Source organism: Dipodomys merriami, unplaced genomic scaffold (assembly GCF_024711535.1).
Source record: "Dipodomys merriami isolate MVZ:Mamm:240054 unplaced genomic scaffold, mDipMer1.0.p SCAF_91, whole genome shotgun sequence".
In the NCBI taxonomy this organism is placed as follows: domain Eukaryota; kingdom Metazoa; phylum Chordata; class Mammalia; order Rodentia; family Heteromyidae; genus Dipodomys; species Dipodomys merriami.
The window spans coordinates 2,486,201-2,503,341 of NW_027206524.1; the positions used below are offsets into that span (position 1 = coordinate 2,486,201).

Sequence of the window (17,141 nt, forward strand, 5' to 3'; positions counted from 1 at the left end):
AGGAAGTTTATCAAAAATTATTTTGGTATATTTGTGGGGTTTTTTTACAAAAGATACTGAATTGAGGTTGCAATGAAACAAAAAAAGACTGATACAATGTTTTGAGATATTACTGGAGATTATTCCTTGGGAATTTTAGTTAACAATTGCCAGAATCTAGGTTGTTTATATTCATAAAGCCTCTTGGTTTTATCTAGTATCTTTCAACCTTTTCACATTTATTATCTAATGGTCCCTTATCCACTCTAGTAACTGGTAAGCCAGATTCCTTGGCTTAGAGGCAGCCAAGGATATTGATTTAACTTAGTATTTTACAGACAAATGCCTTAATTCATGAAGCAAACAAGAAAAGAAAAAAAAAATCTGTCCCTGCCTTTTAGGAGCTTCAGTTGTAAGGTAACATAAATCCTGACAATGAGACCAAAGGAGGATACTCTCAGGAGAGAAACGGAAAGGCACAGTGCCTATGTGCATCTGATCATACAAAACAATAATTGTCGAAATGAACTCAGAAAATGAAAACAAGAGGTTTGTTTTGTTCTTTTTTGCTATTTTTGTTTACTTTTGGCTCTGTTTGTTCATTTATATGTCTTTGTGAGTGGAAAGGGGACACAGAAATGGAGGAACAAATGCAGAAATGGTAACCACTGGACACTGTGTTGAAAATGAACTATCAACTTTTGGGTGGGGACAGGAAGGAAAAGCTGGGAGATAGCGGAGGAAGGGGTAACATTTTCTTCAAAGACTTTTACTCCTTACCTGACTTAAATCACTGTAACCCCTCTATACACCACCTTTATAATAGTAATAAATTTTTAAATGACGAGAAAAAAAGCAAAAGAAAAAAGGATATAACTCCTGAAATAATTCTACTATAGAGAAAAGGAGTAAAGAGACATAATCATAAGGAAGTATTACTAGGGAAAGTGCAGTAAATAATTTTTTTATTCATGTATGTGAAATCACACTAAAAAGGATTCATGGAAAAGTAGATAGATTTTTAAAATATATTTTGAAAGGCAGGAAAAGTTCTTGGAGAATTTCATGCATTGTTTTAAACACAATGAGTAACTGTAGCTTTTCAAGTAAGAAATTTCCATTAATAGCTACCTAGAGTGTGAGAACTGAGAATTAAGTAACTGATTATCTTTCTTAAACATGTACTTCCAGGATAAACCTATGCCAGGCCATCTTTAGAGGAATTAACTGCAGCTATTTTAAAGATTTCAAATGCCCACAGTCTGGCTAAGATTGAGCTATGCAACATGAGGAAGAAGACTTTTTAACAGAATTTATCAAATGATGACAGATGTTTAGTGACATTACAGAACTTGGATCTAATCCATCCTTTTTATTTCCAACTAACAAGAATAAAGCCACATATTGGAGATGCTGTGTTTGAATACTAGCTGCCTACATACCAAATTATTTCCTGTCTCATAATATTTTGTAGTTTCTGTTTCTATGACAAATTTCATGAATGTAGCATGCAGACAGGGGGACAGTAGTTTAGCATCTCTGATAGCAATCCAACAAATCCTGTATCCGATTTACTTATACCAGAACCAGTTGGAGAAGGTGAGAAAAATGGAGTTAATTTCAACTAGATGAAGAGTACCATTTGTTATAAGAGAAAGGTGGGGCAGAAGCCCAAAAGGTCTAAGATCTGCTTCTGGAAAGAATGATTAGGACCAAAATGACTAATTCAGAATGAAGGGAAAGCGAAAGTTTTCCAAGTACATTTAGAAATTTTCAGAGTTCTCTCTTACACACATGATGCTACTATATTCACTCTTCCTTTGATGGCCATAAATCGAAAAAACAGGGATTAGCTCCTCTCTTATCCAGATAAAACTGAAAACCATACCTCCTCAGCATCTCAATCCACGTGAATTATACACACAAGCAACAAGAGAGAGAATTCTACTTTTTGCTGGTCTGGTCCTGTGTTGTTGATTCTGCCTGCTACAGAACAATGAATCGATTGTTTTTTAAAACCCAATTCCTGGTCCAAGCTCAGGAAGAGACCCCAACTCACCAGCCATGAGGGAGCAAACAGCCTTAGATCCTTCCTGCAGCCTTGGAGAGAGCCTTCTACTCAAAAATGAAAGTCTCTCTGCCAGAGTTTCCTGAGTTGCAGGGGGTGGGACTTCTGGTTACATTGTGAAACTCAGAACTAGTTTCCTGTTGGGAAAACCCCTGTAGTCATGACACTGACCTGTCTGTCATAAGCAAATTTAGTGTCCCTTAGGGGAAGTTTTTTTGAAAGATAATGATTAAACCTTGTCCTGATGGCTGGCACCTCAGGATTGTTTACTCCTTTTCATTTTCTCTGACTCACCCACACCTCTTTTATTTTTTTATGATCTCTTAGTATTTCTACCTCTGCTCATTAAAAGCATGAATCAAAAAAAGTTGAATCTGATTTAGTTTTCTTAGCTTTTTTCTGTCTAAATGTATAAATCATCTTCCCTCTCTGCCCTGCTACAATCTTTATCTTTCTTAATTTATTGTAAAGATGCTGTACAGAGGGGTTACAGTTATATGAGTAAGGCAATGAGTACATTTCTTGTCAAGCATTGTTACCCCTTCCCTGGTGGTTCTCCCACTATCCCTTCCCTCCCCCATCTTCATCCCCCCCACCAGAAGTTGTAAAGTTCATTTCCAATATGCTGTCCTGTGGGTATCATTGTCGCAATGGATCATCCTGTGTCCTTTTTTCAGCATTTTGTTATTCCCCTTCCCCTCCACAGATTAGACAAATGTATATACAAATGCAGGGTACCAAAATCAAGTACAGTGACAACAGGGGATATACAGGGACAACAGGGGAAGAACATACAAAGGAAACAAAAAAAATCACATGTACATTTAAAACAACAACAACAAAGAAAGAGCTCGTGTTCATATCTTGGGGTTCATTTTACTTAGCGTCATCTTATATGGTCACATGTACAATCTTTATTTCATATTTGAGATATCCCCAAGGAACTCTTTTTTCCTCTTCCCTACATGCTTTACTTTCACTGCTTAAAACTGACCTAACATTTGATTGTTTACCTCTACATTTTGACATTCTTTAAAAAAAGATTTCCGTGAAGCAGCTCAAGCTGTAATAGAAAAATGCATTAAATGCATAATTGTACAAAATAGATATGTCCAGAACAAATAGTGAAAGGGAGGAACAGAGGGGTGATTAGAGAATGGGAGAAAGAGAGGAAGGGAGGATGAGAAGAAAAGAAGGGAGGGAAGGGCAGAGAGAGAGAAACAGATTGCAGTCCAGTTTGAAGGTTCTCAAAAGGTCAGAAATTTCATTTTGACTTAGAAGGGGTTTTAGGATTAGAAAGAGTACATGCATGCAACTGGAAATACAGTTCTTATATAAGCATAACACAGCTGAGTGAATGATTAATCGCCAACTATAGTATTCATTACATTGAGAAAGAGGTTAGCAGGGTATACTATTTGTATGTTGATTGTTTCACCTGTGTTGACAGTTTCACCTTTTCCAGGGACTGTAAAAAGTCAGGGAAAATGTATGTCTTCTATAGGTCTCTAATGTTGAGTTCTGCATCTTTTTTGTTGTTGTTGTTGTCAGTCGTGGGACTTGAATTCTGGGTCTGGGCACTGTCCCTCAGCTCTGCACTCAAGGCAAGTACTCTACCACATGAGCCACATCACCACTTCCAGTTTTCTGGTGGTTAATTGGAAATAAGAGTCATTGACTTTCCTATCCCGCTGGCTTTGAACCATGACCTTAGATCTCAGCCTCCTGAGTAGCCAGCTCCCAGCCAGTTCTACATTCTTGAAACTCACAAATCTAATGTGCAACTTGCATACTTGATATATGTATCACTAGAGCAGAAATTCAGTAAACAGTATCTAAAAAGAAAGGTTGGCACCATATGCAAATTCATTCCTGAGTCATACTAACAAATGAGAAACCTATTACCTGCTCTAAGTCCCAGCATGCCAACAAACAAACATCACAGGATATTTAGTCTTCAGATTTATTGCATCATTTAAAGAAATGTTTATTTCCAATGAACAAATTGACAAATGTTTTAACCAATAGAAAGAAAGGATTTCACAACAGACAGAAAATGGCAGAACTCCTGGCTTCCTATGGGGAAAGGAAATAGCACAAACATAAGAAAGATTTAGCTAAGAGATATGCAAATTATAATACTATCTTCTACTGGGCCATACACACTCATACAAAAGGGAAAGCCCTTGCGACATTTCAATATGGCCTAAACATCCTTTTGTAATCTTGTGACTACCCTTTGGTTTATAGTAGCCAACACTGAGAAAGGGCCATCCACCTCTTAGAAAGTTAACGTTGCAATGTGCTCTGGACAGAAAAGCCATCCCTTCATTTCCTCCCCATTTATTAAACCATCCTAGAAACTAGAATGGGATGGCAGAGCTTTCCCCCAGTCTCCCCTAGACCTGACCTCCCCCACACCCATCTACACACAGATGCTGATACAACTGGCTTACTCAGTGTCCTGGGAAGAGATAGAAGCATCTTGTCAAAGTCACCCTTTCAGTGGTGGGCATCTGTGTCCTGCCATCTGGAAGCTCAAATGAAAATCGAACCTAAAAGGGAAAGTGCGGAGAGGTTTTTTTATTTTTTTCCGAATGAATAATCTCGACTTAAGCTGGGAAAACAAATTAATGTAATGAAAATAAATAATAAAAACATAAGATTTTTACATCTATTAGGCCTATCTTTGCAGGATATGACAGTTGCTGGATCTGATAGCTGTGACAGACACAGGCCATTATTCATTTGTCTACACAAAGCAGGATAGGAATTAAAGTCTTCTACAGGTTGTGGCTTGTAATAGATTTGATCTGGCTCCTATATTCACTGACTCACCAAAAACCACCAAGATTCCTTTGGAAAGAATGATGTTACTGGACATGTCTGAGATTTTGGCTGGAAGGGTCAAAATAAAGGGAAGTAGAGGAGAGAGACACTTAAAATCCTACCTTACGAAAAACTTCCTCCAAGTCACAAGACCAGGCAAATTCTTGGATATTTTCAATAAGTTTCATAATAAAAAGAGAACCATTAGCGACATGGCGCCAAGAAACATTACCTGTAAATACAGGATTTCAAAACGTATTACTGGCTTCTGCCTAGAAACACAGGGATCGCTTAGCTATCCCAGCTGTAGCATGTTACTCAGTTTATCTTCTGTATACTTGATGACTACCATTTTCCAGTGAATGTAGTTAAGTGGGTATATTTTTGTTGAAGCTGAAGGGAGCTTTGTACAAAGCAAATATTAGAGTGGGGGCTGGGAAGGTGGCTCAGTGGTAGAGTGCTTGCCTTGCATACATGAAGCCCTGGGTTCGATTCCTCAGCACCACATAAGCAGAAAAACCTGGAAGTGGCACTGTGGCTCACGTAGAGCGCTCGCCAAAGCTGAGGGGCAGCTCCCAGGCCCAGAGTTCAGGCCCCACAACCAACCAAAGAAAACAAAAAAGCAAATATTAGAGTGCTATAGTCTCTAAGTCCAAGGAGTTGAAAGGCTAATAGAAAAGGCAGAATCTAGCAGAGAAGAGTGGCAGGGTCTTGGCAAAGAATGCTACTGTTTGTCTATGTGGGTGTGGGTGTGAAGATTCCAAGACTAGAGAGGCTAAACAACTGGAGGTAGTTTAAAATATACTAAATTAAGGTCAGGATATAATCTCAATTTTATCACAACTTATGGTTAAAGTCATTGAGATCTATTCACCCCACACATGCTATCTTTCTAGTTAAAAACACACCCAAATGTAAGGCTGCAGTGTACTTTGTCTGACATTCTGCCAGCACATCCCGTCCTCATTTTTCGAAGTAATGATGTCTGGTAAAACTAAGCTGCTGGGCAATGCCAAGATTTCTCACTTTCCTATATGAGGTCAGATTCTAACTTGTCTTAGTGTGGAAAGTCTTCTAATTAATTCTGTTTGTCTCTCACTGGTTCAGAAAATATACTTTACACCATGGAGGAGTTTTCTAATTACTAATTTAGTGAATATGTAAGTATCCACTCTGTGGATGAGGGTAATTAAATGTGTTCCTGAGAACCTTGAATTGGTTCAGATGTCCATGCTCTAGCATTTGAGTGTCAATCTCTCTACTAGTAATCTCCACAATGGTGTTCTGCAAGAAATCCATTACCTGGTGTTGAAGAGCAAAAAGCAATAAAATCCTTCTCTACATGGGCTCTCTTAATGCCATCGTCTTCAAAGCCTTCTGAATCTGCTGACAGCTCATCTTCAGAGACTCCTGCTGAATCTTTTAGCCACACCACCCCTTTGTTCTCTAGAAAGAAAAAAATTTGATTTTTGTTACTACTAACTCCCAAGAGAAATAATTGCTCCTAAAAGGCTCCACCAAACTCAAGAGCCATTGTTTTAGCAACACTCAAATGAACTGTAATGGCACTGACACATTAAGGTCTTACCATTGCAAAGGGTATCTCTCCAATCTAAATAATGAAACAAGTGTCTCCCAGCCAGAAATAGTTCACAGAAGCTATATTTGAGTCATGAAGACAGGTGTCCTTTAACATTTATAGACAGACATGAAGACATTGAGAAATAAAAGATGTCAACAGATGATACACTCAGTGTTTAATTGGCTTGAGTTCTAAGACATCAGCACTCACCTCCACGGCAGGCCTGAATGATGATCACCTTGGGTTTGTCCTTCAAACTCGGGCAATTTGAGGTGTTCAACATTTGGAAGATAGTGTCGACTTTCAATACATCAGGTACTTGTTCAGAGTATGTCTTCCCACAGATCCCCTCCTGGATCCCATGAGACATGAACACCACGAAGGTACTGTCAGAGACCCGGTGCTCTGAGCGGTTTGCAAATGCCTTCATCTCCTCGATCATTTCCTAAAGGAAACCATAACACTATAAGTTTATCATCATACCTTCAGAAACTAACAAAAAGACATTTAATGAAAGCTTTGACTAGTCCACAAAAATGAAAGAGGAAAGAAAATTGAAGTCTTCTCTGAAAAGTGAGAAAGGAAGCTAATGGGAAGTCATCCTGAGTTGAGTGAATGAAGAGAGCATTACTAAGTTCATGGAATACTTCCCAGCAAGATACATGAAGCTTGCTAAGGGACTCTTGCATTTGAAGGGGATATGGAATATCAGACACACTCTAAGTGAAAGTGTTTATTATAAACTTCAAGAATTAGATATCCTTGTGCTATGAACGTTCTATCTAATGTTAGCTAGGACATAATCATTGTCTCTGTTTTGAAACCCTTACCGAAGCTGTGAGATTTTTTTTCACAATGACGCTGTATCCCAGCTGTTCAAGCAGCATTTTCATTCCTTCAACATCAGCATCAGCTCCATCCCTCCTATTAAGACTGTCAAAGTCTATGTTGCAGATAATGAGGGCAAGGCGTTTGCGGGTCAACTTGTTCATGATTGGATAAATCTGTAGAGAAGGTAGACGGGATGAACAATCTGGTTTGCTTTAATTTAGTACTCATTTTAGAACGGCTTCCCTTCCCTCCCCTATCAAAAAATCCAAATCCCATCAGTGATAGCTGAAGAATTGGAAAGAGATTTGGGTTTTAAGTTGGGAGTAGGTATGGAGTTTGCCCAAGCCCAGATGGCAATTCAGCATCTGCCTTTAATTTTGGCAAGTGAAAATTTGAAGTATATACAGGATTTGAAGTCAGGATACTGAATTTTCAGATTAATTCTTCCACTTTCAAAGTGTCTGATTATGGACACAATTTTAACAATTCTTTTGTTTTCTACTCTCTAAAGTGAATTGATTATTTTGAGGATTAAAGACATTGATTTTGCCAGATGTTTAATATGGTCTTTATTGAATAGGTAGAATCTAGTATCAGCCAATGATTTTGTTACTATTATTTTTCACTCAGGCAATTAGTCCAAACTTTGTACATTCTATATAAGCCCGAATTATAGAAGGTGAGATAGATCCTTTGCGTAGGGAAACAGCCATTGATTTTCTACATCTAAAAGAAATTGCTCTGACACAAAGCCACTGTACTTCAGGAGAGACCCAAATGTAACTTTAGCCCACTCTGTCCTTGTGTTCTGAACACAGCACCTCTGCTGCTTTTGCTTTCTGAATCCTTTGCACCATTTCTAGGGAGCAAAGCTTGAGACTCCCTCTTAGGCCATGGGATGGGAGCATAGTTTGGTTGCCATGCAGTTGCTGAGGTTCTGCAAGAGACAATAAACAGTGTGAGTAATTACATCCCCTGCGATCCCACTTTGTGTTCCTCCTGGCATCATTTATATGTAAAGCCACAGAGGAGGAAATCAGGTCTAAAAGGACCGCTCTGGTATAGTTGCCAACATGGTCATAAGTTAACTGTGAATTACACAGAGATCAGCATTTTACTCAATTCTTTAGATAAACACCTATTATAATAGATAAAGACATTCAGAAGATACTCAACATGTTAGAAAATTTTTTTTGATAAATCTGATCCTACCGATTTAAAGCATAGGATAAAATTTCAGAAGGGTTCTGGGAAATCTCAAAAAATTTCAGAAGGGTTCTGGGAAATCTCAGTTAGCTCCACTGAAATGCTTTGTAAAAAGTTATATGCTTATTTAATAGGCCCAATTGTAGATATCAGGGGTATGTTTTGGAAAATAAGCCTTTGTCTTATCTTCAGGATTACTTTGTACTGTGTACACTTGTAAGTACACTTTGTACTGTGTACACTTGTAAGAGGTGAGATCAAATAAATGAACTAGACTAAAGAACAATGATAAATGCTAAACTCAAGGTGAACACTAGATAGATTTGTGTCACTAAACATTGATTCACAGGTGATAGGAGGAAGAGTTTCCTCAATGGTTGATGTAAAAAAAAATTCCATTAGCCTCTATTTGAATGCAAGTTCAGTTCCTCCAAACCATGTGATGTACTCACTAAAGAAATTAATGTACTGGTCATGTATTTCAAAATACATGAAGACATGTGATTGTCTAGATCATGATGTCTATGGCAGTGATTGAACATGTTCAGGCGCTGATTCAGGTAGAAATTTGGGGATTAGGACACAGGATCAGAATATTGTAGGATAAATATGGATAATGAAGCTGGGAGGACAGCAGGACAGAAGAATAGACTTAGAACAAAGAGTAGCTTCCCACCCATGGCAAATTACTCGTAGCCCCCCTCAGGCTAGATTTACCCCATGACGTTTAATTTCTAGAAAGATGGGGATTCAACGAGTATTTAAAAACACAGTTACCTGAGGTAAAAGGAAATACATCTGGGGAGTCTTGCATATTAGCATAATTTCCAGTGTTTGAACCTGAAAGAAGATAAAGCACACTAAAAATCACTTATCTCCAAAGAACTTTGTCCCTCTGTGTTGAATGCTCCCCACTGAATTTTTCCCCCTCTGGCCTGACTGATAATCAATCTGTTCAGGTTGAGCTTCCTGGGAAACAAAGTTCCTATGCATAAATGCCTGGGTGTTTATTCAGTGTTTAAAGACAAAGAATATTTCTAACCGACTTCCTTGATCACACCACCTTGACAAAATGGAATGGAGGTATGATCAGCTATGGAATAAGCCAGTTTTCTTGATGGGCGTATATGAAAATGGCTCTTGAGCTAAACACTACTGCAGTGTAAAGTTGCCAACTCAGAATTGATTCTAGAGGCAGGGAAAACTATGATGGCAAAGTGTCAATGCTTTACACACATACTTTACACCAGAAAACAGTGAGGTACAGGGACAGCTAACCTGAGCCTCAAACTGGAGATAAAGTTCTTAGGTGAATATCTTCATCTACTTGAAAGGATGGAGTATCTAAAGCTCTCCAACTTAGATGATATTTTAATCAGTCTTCAGAATTAGAAGGATAATAAAAATACCTTCATCAATTCAGAATCACAGCTATTTATGCAAAGTCAATAACATTTTCCTTGCAAAATTCCATAAGTATTTCCATATGTTCCTCACTTATATTAATAATCTCACACTCTGTGAATGAGTCAGACCCCCATGGCCCAATGAGATTCCCGAAGCATAGATGAAAACGTTCATAAAATTTACTGGCAGAGTAGAAATGATAGTGGCAGGAAAATATGTGGCAATCTAATAAAACTATTGTAAGTTGGCTATACTCTACCCTCTATTCTTTATATTACCTATATTTTGTCACGGTGACAAAATAGAAATTAATTAATAACAATAAGTAGTTTAGGTATTTGTGGACCAGCCCTTTCCAAGCTCAGTACCTCAGTAGCACATTAAACATCAGAAGCATTAAGTCAATTTTGTAAGTGTCACAAGTTGGAAAACTGGTAGAACAAAATATGAACCTAAGTCTGCTTTCATTATTAGTATGAGATATTGATGGCCCAGCCATTCTTCAAGGTAGCCCACAAAGTGTGCTACACATTAGTGTCAGTGACACGAGCACTGACCAGAATGTCTGCTCTCCTAGGTAAAGGCAGTCTGCCTGCTAGTGTCATCTGCATTGCTCTAAGGAGACAAACTAAACTTGAGATGAGGCAATGTTGTTGTAGAAAATTCTCCAGACCTATTGATAATATTCCTGTCAAGAACTGGAATGTTGTCAATATCAAAGATAAGAAAAGGATTTTGTGTTATTTATAGTTTGAAAAGATCTCAATACAGTGATACCTACATGAGAAATGTATTCCAGAAGCTTTTAGCATTCCATGAATAAAGAAATGATTTCGCTAAGTCTTTATTTCAGAATATCCATCGAACGTAGGACCATTGTAGGTACAGGAAAAGTGTAGTCCGACTTCCTGGTCTTAGTGAGACAGCTGTACCATGGCCCATAGGAGTTCAAGCCCCAGGGAACAGCCGTAGCTTCTCTCAGTTTTTCATTCTTGACTTTCTGGGTGTATCTACAACCTTGAGATTCTAGAAGATTTGTTGCAGGTGTTCTGATAACCTTTCTCCTTGCTCATTAGAGTACACACATAAAGTCCCTCTAATTACACCCGATGATCATGATCATGGTAAAATCCTGAATGAGGAGACATCTCTGGTCCCTAGAGAAGATGACCTTAGGTTCTAGAATGACCCACAGGAGTTTGTGCAAGCCTGTCTATGATTCAGAGGCTATAGATTACCAGGAATTGGGCAAGGAAGTAGATACCTTGGTCATTTTACAGTCATTCTGACTCTTCCTGTAATGTATTAGTTGCCTTTTACTGAGGGGGATGAGTATAAAAGTAAAAGGAAGTAATGGAAGAAAAATAAAAACATTGGCTATACATAAACACAGAAAACACCTGCAGTGTAGATTGCACAGGCAAAGACCTTCCCTAATCCCTAGAACAATGCTTCCCACTTTTTGAGAACCTCTCCTTTTGCAGTGGTTTGGAGAAGTGTAATGGAGACCAGTGCCAGGGAGTGCTGAGCTATAGTAGACAGTCTTACTCAAAAGGAAGGGCAAGGACACCAATGACATTCTGATTTTTGTTATAGTATTCATTTATTCTCTGGGGTTCTAACATCACATCTCTCAAGTATATTTTATTTTTTTCCAGAAAGCAAAATTATGGAGAAAATTTATTTTAAAAAACACAATGTCAGAAAAAGATGAAAACACTTTAAGGAGCTCTGGATGTAACAAAACCAAACAAATGTATTAATAATAGTAGCCTTAATAATAATGAGCACTACTGGAGCAGGGAGTCAGACACTGTTAGGACTGTTCTTAGGAAATGAATGCCCACATCCACAGGATAAGAAGGAGCTCCAATCAAAAGGCCACTGAGGCAGGAGGAGGAGGAAGAGAGGAGTCTGGGAACCTGCAACAAGGCCTCAGCAGTCAGAGATAAGGAGGTTGCCCACAGCTAGACACAGGGCCTGTGTGAACTTTGTCCTAAGTCATTGAAGCTTACCTGAGGAGAACCCCAGTGTCTCTGCAAGATGGCAGTCTTCTTCACAAATGTAATCCACACAGATCTGGCATGCCTGTGGCCCCTTCCGAATGACAGCATCAGCCAGAGCTCGTGCCTTGTCCATCACTGTGGCATTTTCAAATCTGACTTTCTCCATCTCTTCCTGGTTCAGCACTCTTTTCTCTAATAATTCATCCAGCAAGCCATTTATTGTACCGGTGCCTACGGCCCGGATGAAGTGCTTCCTCTTCTCTTTCAGGAACTTGTCTATTTAGAGCACAAAGATTTATCAAGTCATGGAAACAGCCTCATTTTCCTCTTTCATTATTGAAAGAAAATGGACCCTTTTAGAGTAAAAAGGAGCAAATTGTCCTTCTCCATTCACTACCCTAATCCCTTCTTTTACTCTGTTAATGTGCCATATTTTCCCTTTGGTATTACCCATGTCTGTTCACAAAGAGTCCTGAAGACTGGGAATGCAACCCTCTGTCAATGCCTGAAAATCCTCTCTCACATTTACTTAACTTTAACTAATGAAAGAATGAAATCACAATAGCACATTTTCATTGGAGGGGAAGAGCACTGTTTCAGGTGTTCATCTTGTTCTCACCCTGCTCCTGCTGCCAAACTTAAAGACAGATAAGAGTTATAATCGCAAAATGATTGCAGGATGCTGAAAAAAGCTTCATTTCCTTCCCTTTCAATTCCCGTGTCTCCAAGAATCTTCTGAACCCCTTCCCTCCTCACCAGTCCTGCTTTTCCCTCAGCTCTGTTCTCCTACACATCCACACAGCCCAACAAAAGTTTTCAGGAAAAAAAGGCCCTCTCAGACCTATTTCTTCCCCCAAAACTGTCTTCCCCCAGTAGAAAACTCACCAGCCATCGCTTTCTTCTACCATCGGGTGTAAAATGAAAGTAAAAGCTTGTTTGATCTTCCTAGAAAGGAAGGGTGTGTACATATGTTGAGAAATTCACCATACATGTGTGTGCATGTTTCTCTCTGTGAAGAGATAGTCAGATTTCAGAGGTTTAGACTGGAAACCCTCCTATTGAAAGTTCTCCAGAATTTGAAACAATTAGGACAAGAGACAAGGGAGTAGAGACAAGAAAGGAGTGAGAAAATACATTGAAAGTTAAACAAAGATGCTTCTACTCATTATGAAGTGTGATTGAGAGAACTAGTGTTCCCTCTGCTTCTTCCTGCAGCTCTGTTAGTATTTGCTAAAATCATACCTTTAGTTATTATTGTGATAGTTGTTTTAGATAGCTCCCTTCTGAAAAACAGTGTATTACAGACAGAATCCATCTTAGCTGCCTACTGGGCATTTTCAGCAATTTTGAAATATTACAACCCTAGATTTTTTTGTCAGTCATGGGGCTTGAACTCAGGGCCTGGACACTTGTTTTTAAGCTTTTTCACTCAAGTCTAGTGCTCTATCACCTCAAGCCACAGCTCTACTTCTGGTTTTCTGGTGGTTAGTTGGAGGTAAGTGTCTCATGGACTTCCCTGCCTAGGCTGGCTTTGAATGGAGATCTTCAGATCTTAGCCTTCTGAGTATCCCTATTTAAACATTTTGTTTATTCCCTTTCCCTCCCCAAATTAGACCGACATCAAATATAGTGAAAACGGGTTATGCCATGGGGGAGGAACATACAAAGCAACAAAAAAATCACATGGTACCTTAGAAACAATAACAAGAAAGAAAAAAAACCACTTGTGTCCCTACCTGATTTTTTTAACAAATAATTCCTGAAAAATCTCTACTGTCCTTTCATCATGGATTAGCTTCATGAATAAGTAGTTAATATAAAAAAAGATAGTACATCTAAAGGATGTACTTGCCTTAGAAATTATATGTATTGCTGGAAAAGGAGAGGTCGCTGCTTAGGAGCCTCATTTATTTTTATCATTTTTATAATGGTATACTCCAGGAGGAGAAATGCTATTAAAACAATCACTTATCAATTCTAAAGATTATTTTTCCCACTACACTGAGTATTTGTCACTAATAGTTCCTTTCATGGGATAGTTGATCATCCATTTCAAGGTGTAACTATCTGAAACAATTGCACTTTCTGACTGATGTCTAAAATGAATCTTTCCCTTGAAATGGATGTGTCTATATGGCTCCAAACTTTGTACTAAACTATATTTACCACCTTGATTTTGTTATTTTTAAGTTTTGTATTATTCATGAAGTCAAAGAAAATGATTCCTAGCCTGGCACTGGTATAATCCTAGCTATAATCCTAGCTACTGAGGAGGCTGAGATCTGAACATCATGGTTTGAACCCAGACCGTGCAGGAAAATCTGTGAGACTCCTATCTCAAGTAGAGCTGTGTGGCTCAAAGTGTAAGAGTGCTAGCTTTGAGCAAAAGAGCTCAAAAAGTGCCCTAGCCCTTAGTTCAAACCACACAACTGACAAAAGAAAAATAAAAGGAAAGAAAATAAAATGATTTGTGATCTCTACAATATTATTCTAACTCCCCAGATTTTGTCTTTTATCAAATACCTTGCTCTGTGTCTCTATGAATAAATGGAACAATAGTGATCAAGCCGTAACTTTTGCTGCAAGCATTGGATTAGCCCTTGACAAGCTTAGTTCTTCTTTTCAACAACATGTAGATGATTGGTTGTTCATTCCACAGTACATATGAGCAAATGGTACCTCAGAAGGGTCAGGAGATTCCTCTAACATCCATACAGTTAATGATAGTCCTGTTTAACCTCAGCTGGTGCTGTTGTCCTCAGAATATACCACCAAACACCCAGAAAGCATGTTTTCTTTCAATTAAGAAGAAACAAAAACAACCATCAGATGGCAACGCAGAGTCCTCATCCAGCATCTGGTGTGTCACAAATGGAAGCTTCCTGTCAGTGGCATGTGTCTCTTCTGAGGGAGGAAATACTGAAAACTCTCCCATTCTCTATTTGGAATGTGTATGCAGTCACCCCCACCCCACCATTTACAAGTAATAAATTCCAAAGAGGAAGAGAAGCACATTAGATTTCATGTTAACTTTATGAAGGGCTCATCAAAAGTGCACCAACCTGAGAAATCCAGTAAATGCTTTGGTCTTCATTCCTGGCATCTGATCCTTCTCTGCAGTCTATGACAAAAGTTTCAGGAATTGGCAAGATCTAACAAATCAGAAACCCTCCTGAGTCTTCTAGCAGATAATACTCCATTATTTCTTACCAGATAGGAAGGAAAAGGCGAACTATGCAGAACGAATGGGCATCTCCCTGTGTGGAGGTACGGAGCCACGTAGTGTCATCATCACGCCATGTTCCTCCTCCAGCCACAGCCCTCCTCTTGATGCCTGTGTGCACTTTGCCTATATTCACAGTCAATGTTTTCAGGAACACTTGAGTTTTGTCAAAGTTCAGTTGCTGGCAATCGGGTATTCAGCCCTGGGCCTTCTCTATTGCTTTTCCAGGAAGGTTTGCTTTATTGTGTTGAGTAATTGTAGATCTGGCTCTGAAAACCCCGATGACAGTACTACAAAATATAGATGAGGTTCTTGCAAAGATGCAATGCTATTGAAAACTCACTGAATAAAGGCTTTATTTGGTTCCCAGCACAGCAGATATCAGCAGCTGAGTGCACCCGAGTGTCTATAAGGATGACAAAGGAATCCTGAACAAAAAGCGAAGGAGTAATGGGAAAGACTGTCTCAATTATTCTATAATTCTCCCTGGCCTTCACTGATCTTGATGGATTTGGAAGGGAAACATAATCAAGTAGGCAATGTAAGAGTAAGAAACATTGTCTATAAACAGATTTATCACAGATCAAAGTACCCAGGTTTAGGTATACCCAATCAGCATACTGTTTTAATGTGAAAGTTCCAGTTTTTTAATAGTTGCCAATCTAGTGGGTATGAGATGGCTGTCTCCAGACACAGGAATGGTGGCTGTTTCTATGAAGCAGATTTACTTTTTGGAATGAAAATGTTCCTTACCCATGGTTTGTCTTTTCAGATAGCTGTATTTTAGTGGACAGTGTATTATAGAGATTAAGATGGACTCAAATCAAAATTACTGAGATAGTACCATAACTGCTGATCTTAGGCAAGAAACTTAACTGCCTCAGTTTCATCTGCCAAATAGGTTTGAGAGTAATTCCTACCCTGTATTCTTTTGCATTTCAGGAGTAAATATAAGTTAGTGAAATAGTATCTGACACAGAGGATATTTGTCAATAACTATTGGATGTATCCATGTCAAAACCTTGAATCATTTCAATGATTCATTCAATAAGAATATTCAGATATTTAGTAAACATAAATTCTGTGTGCCAGACATTATTACAGATTCTAGTAATATAGTGGTGACAAAAATACTTATCTGAATAGAAATCTTTAGAAATTTTAATTTATCGTTTGCTTGTAGTATTCATTTTTTCCCTTTTCATTTTCTCTACAAAGTTAGTATGAAGCCCTTTGTCTGCTTGCTGAGAGAATATTTGGGACATGATGGAAATTAGAGATGACCAGAAAGACGGGAATGGGGGGCAAGAGGTTGAGGCACACAAATAATTGTAATGCCATTAGAGAAAACACAGAATGAACCCTGTCTTCATGATGGAAGTAAGGAGGCTCACACAGCAGATCTGATGCCGAATATCTGCATGGAGCCTTGCCCTGGCCTCTTTCATCGTGGGAAGTTCCTAAGGAGGATCTCCTCTGAGATAACAAGGAAGCTGAGTTCTTGTTATTCCACAGCCTTTTTCTGATGAAGCATAAATCACCATGTAGGAGGCTTTAAAATGATAAACCAGATGCTTGTTGTTTGAGGGAATAATGCTAGCCTGTGAAGGAAGGAAGGCTGAAGAGCTTTGGCAGAGCTATTGTTCAGGGCCACCTGGTTTTGGCTCTCCTTTCTCCTCCAGATGCAAGTTAAATTCAAGACCCAGCAAGTGCTTTTCTCGCCTTGGTACTTTTCCCTCATTTCAGCTCTCCTTCACAGGAAGGAGACATGTCAGTGACTTTGGTAGCATTCAGGCATGCTTGTTTCGTGTCTGCCAGCTTTGTTTTGTTTCAGATCTGTAAGAAATATTACAATACGTACCAAATGCTAAATATTACAAAGCTTATTTCAATAAATAACCTAGGCAGTTTTTCTACTTTTAGAGCAATAGAATGAAACCAACTTAGAATTCTAGGTTGCTGACAAGACATGAGACACTGGAGTACTGTAATTAATAAAAATTTAGCTAA

At 38.7% G+C, this 17,141-nt stretch overlaps 2 protein-coding genes across 5 annotated transcripts in view; both read right to left on the reverse strand.

The window, feature by feature from the left end:
* The window catches only part of LOC138821380 (caspase-4-like), a 28,318-nt gene extending 26,200 nt beyond the window's left edge, over positions 1–2,118 (reverse strand). For all 3 annotated transcript variants that reach the window (XM_070013565.1, XM_070013564.1, XM_070013563.1), the window contains exon 1: positions 2,039–2,118. In XM_070013565.1, the coding sequence (XP_069869666.1) occupies positions 2,039–2,045 (7 nt within the window). In that variant the 5' untranslated portion in view covers positions 2,046–2,118. The remainder of the gene's footprint in view (positions 1–2,038) is intronic.
* Positions 2,119–3,996: 1,878 nt separating this feature from the next.
* On the reverse strand, positions 3,997–12,850 carry LOC138821308 (caspase-1-like). Of its 2 annotated transcripts, XM_070013445.1 has the most exons (10): positions 12,794–12,850; positions 11,918–12,184; positions 9,273–9,335; positions 8,111–8,226; positions 7,289–7,462; positions 6,669–6,903; positions 6,179–6,322; positions 4,999–5,108; positions 4,504–4,602; positions 3,997–4,123 (listed from the first exon to the last, which is right to left on the reverse strand). In XM_070013445.1, exons 1-9 carry the CDS (start codon positions 12,798–12,800, stop codon positions 4,504–4,506), a joined length of 1,215 nt encoding a protein of 404 aa, XP_069869546.1. In that variant the 5' UTR covers positions 12,801–12,850; the 3' UTR covers positions 3,997–4,123. The 2 variants fall into 2 exon arrangements, with proteins under 2 accessions (XP_069869546.1, XP_069869547.1); XM_070013446.1 differs by lacking the exons at positions 3,997–4,123; positions 4,999–5,108 and having other exon boundaries at positions 4,509–4,602.
* Positions 12,851–17,141: the final 4,291 nt, after the last annotated feature.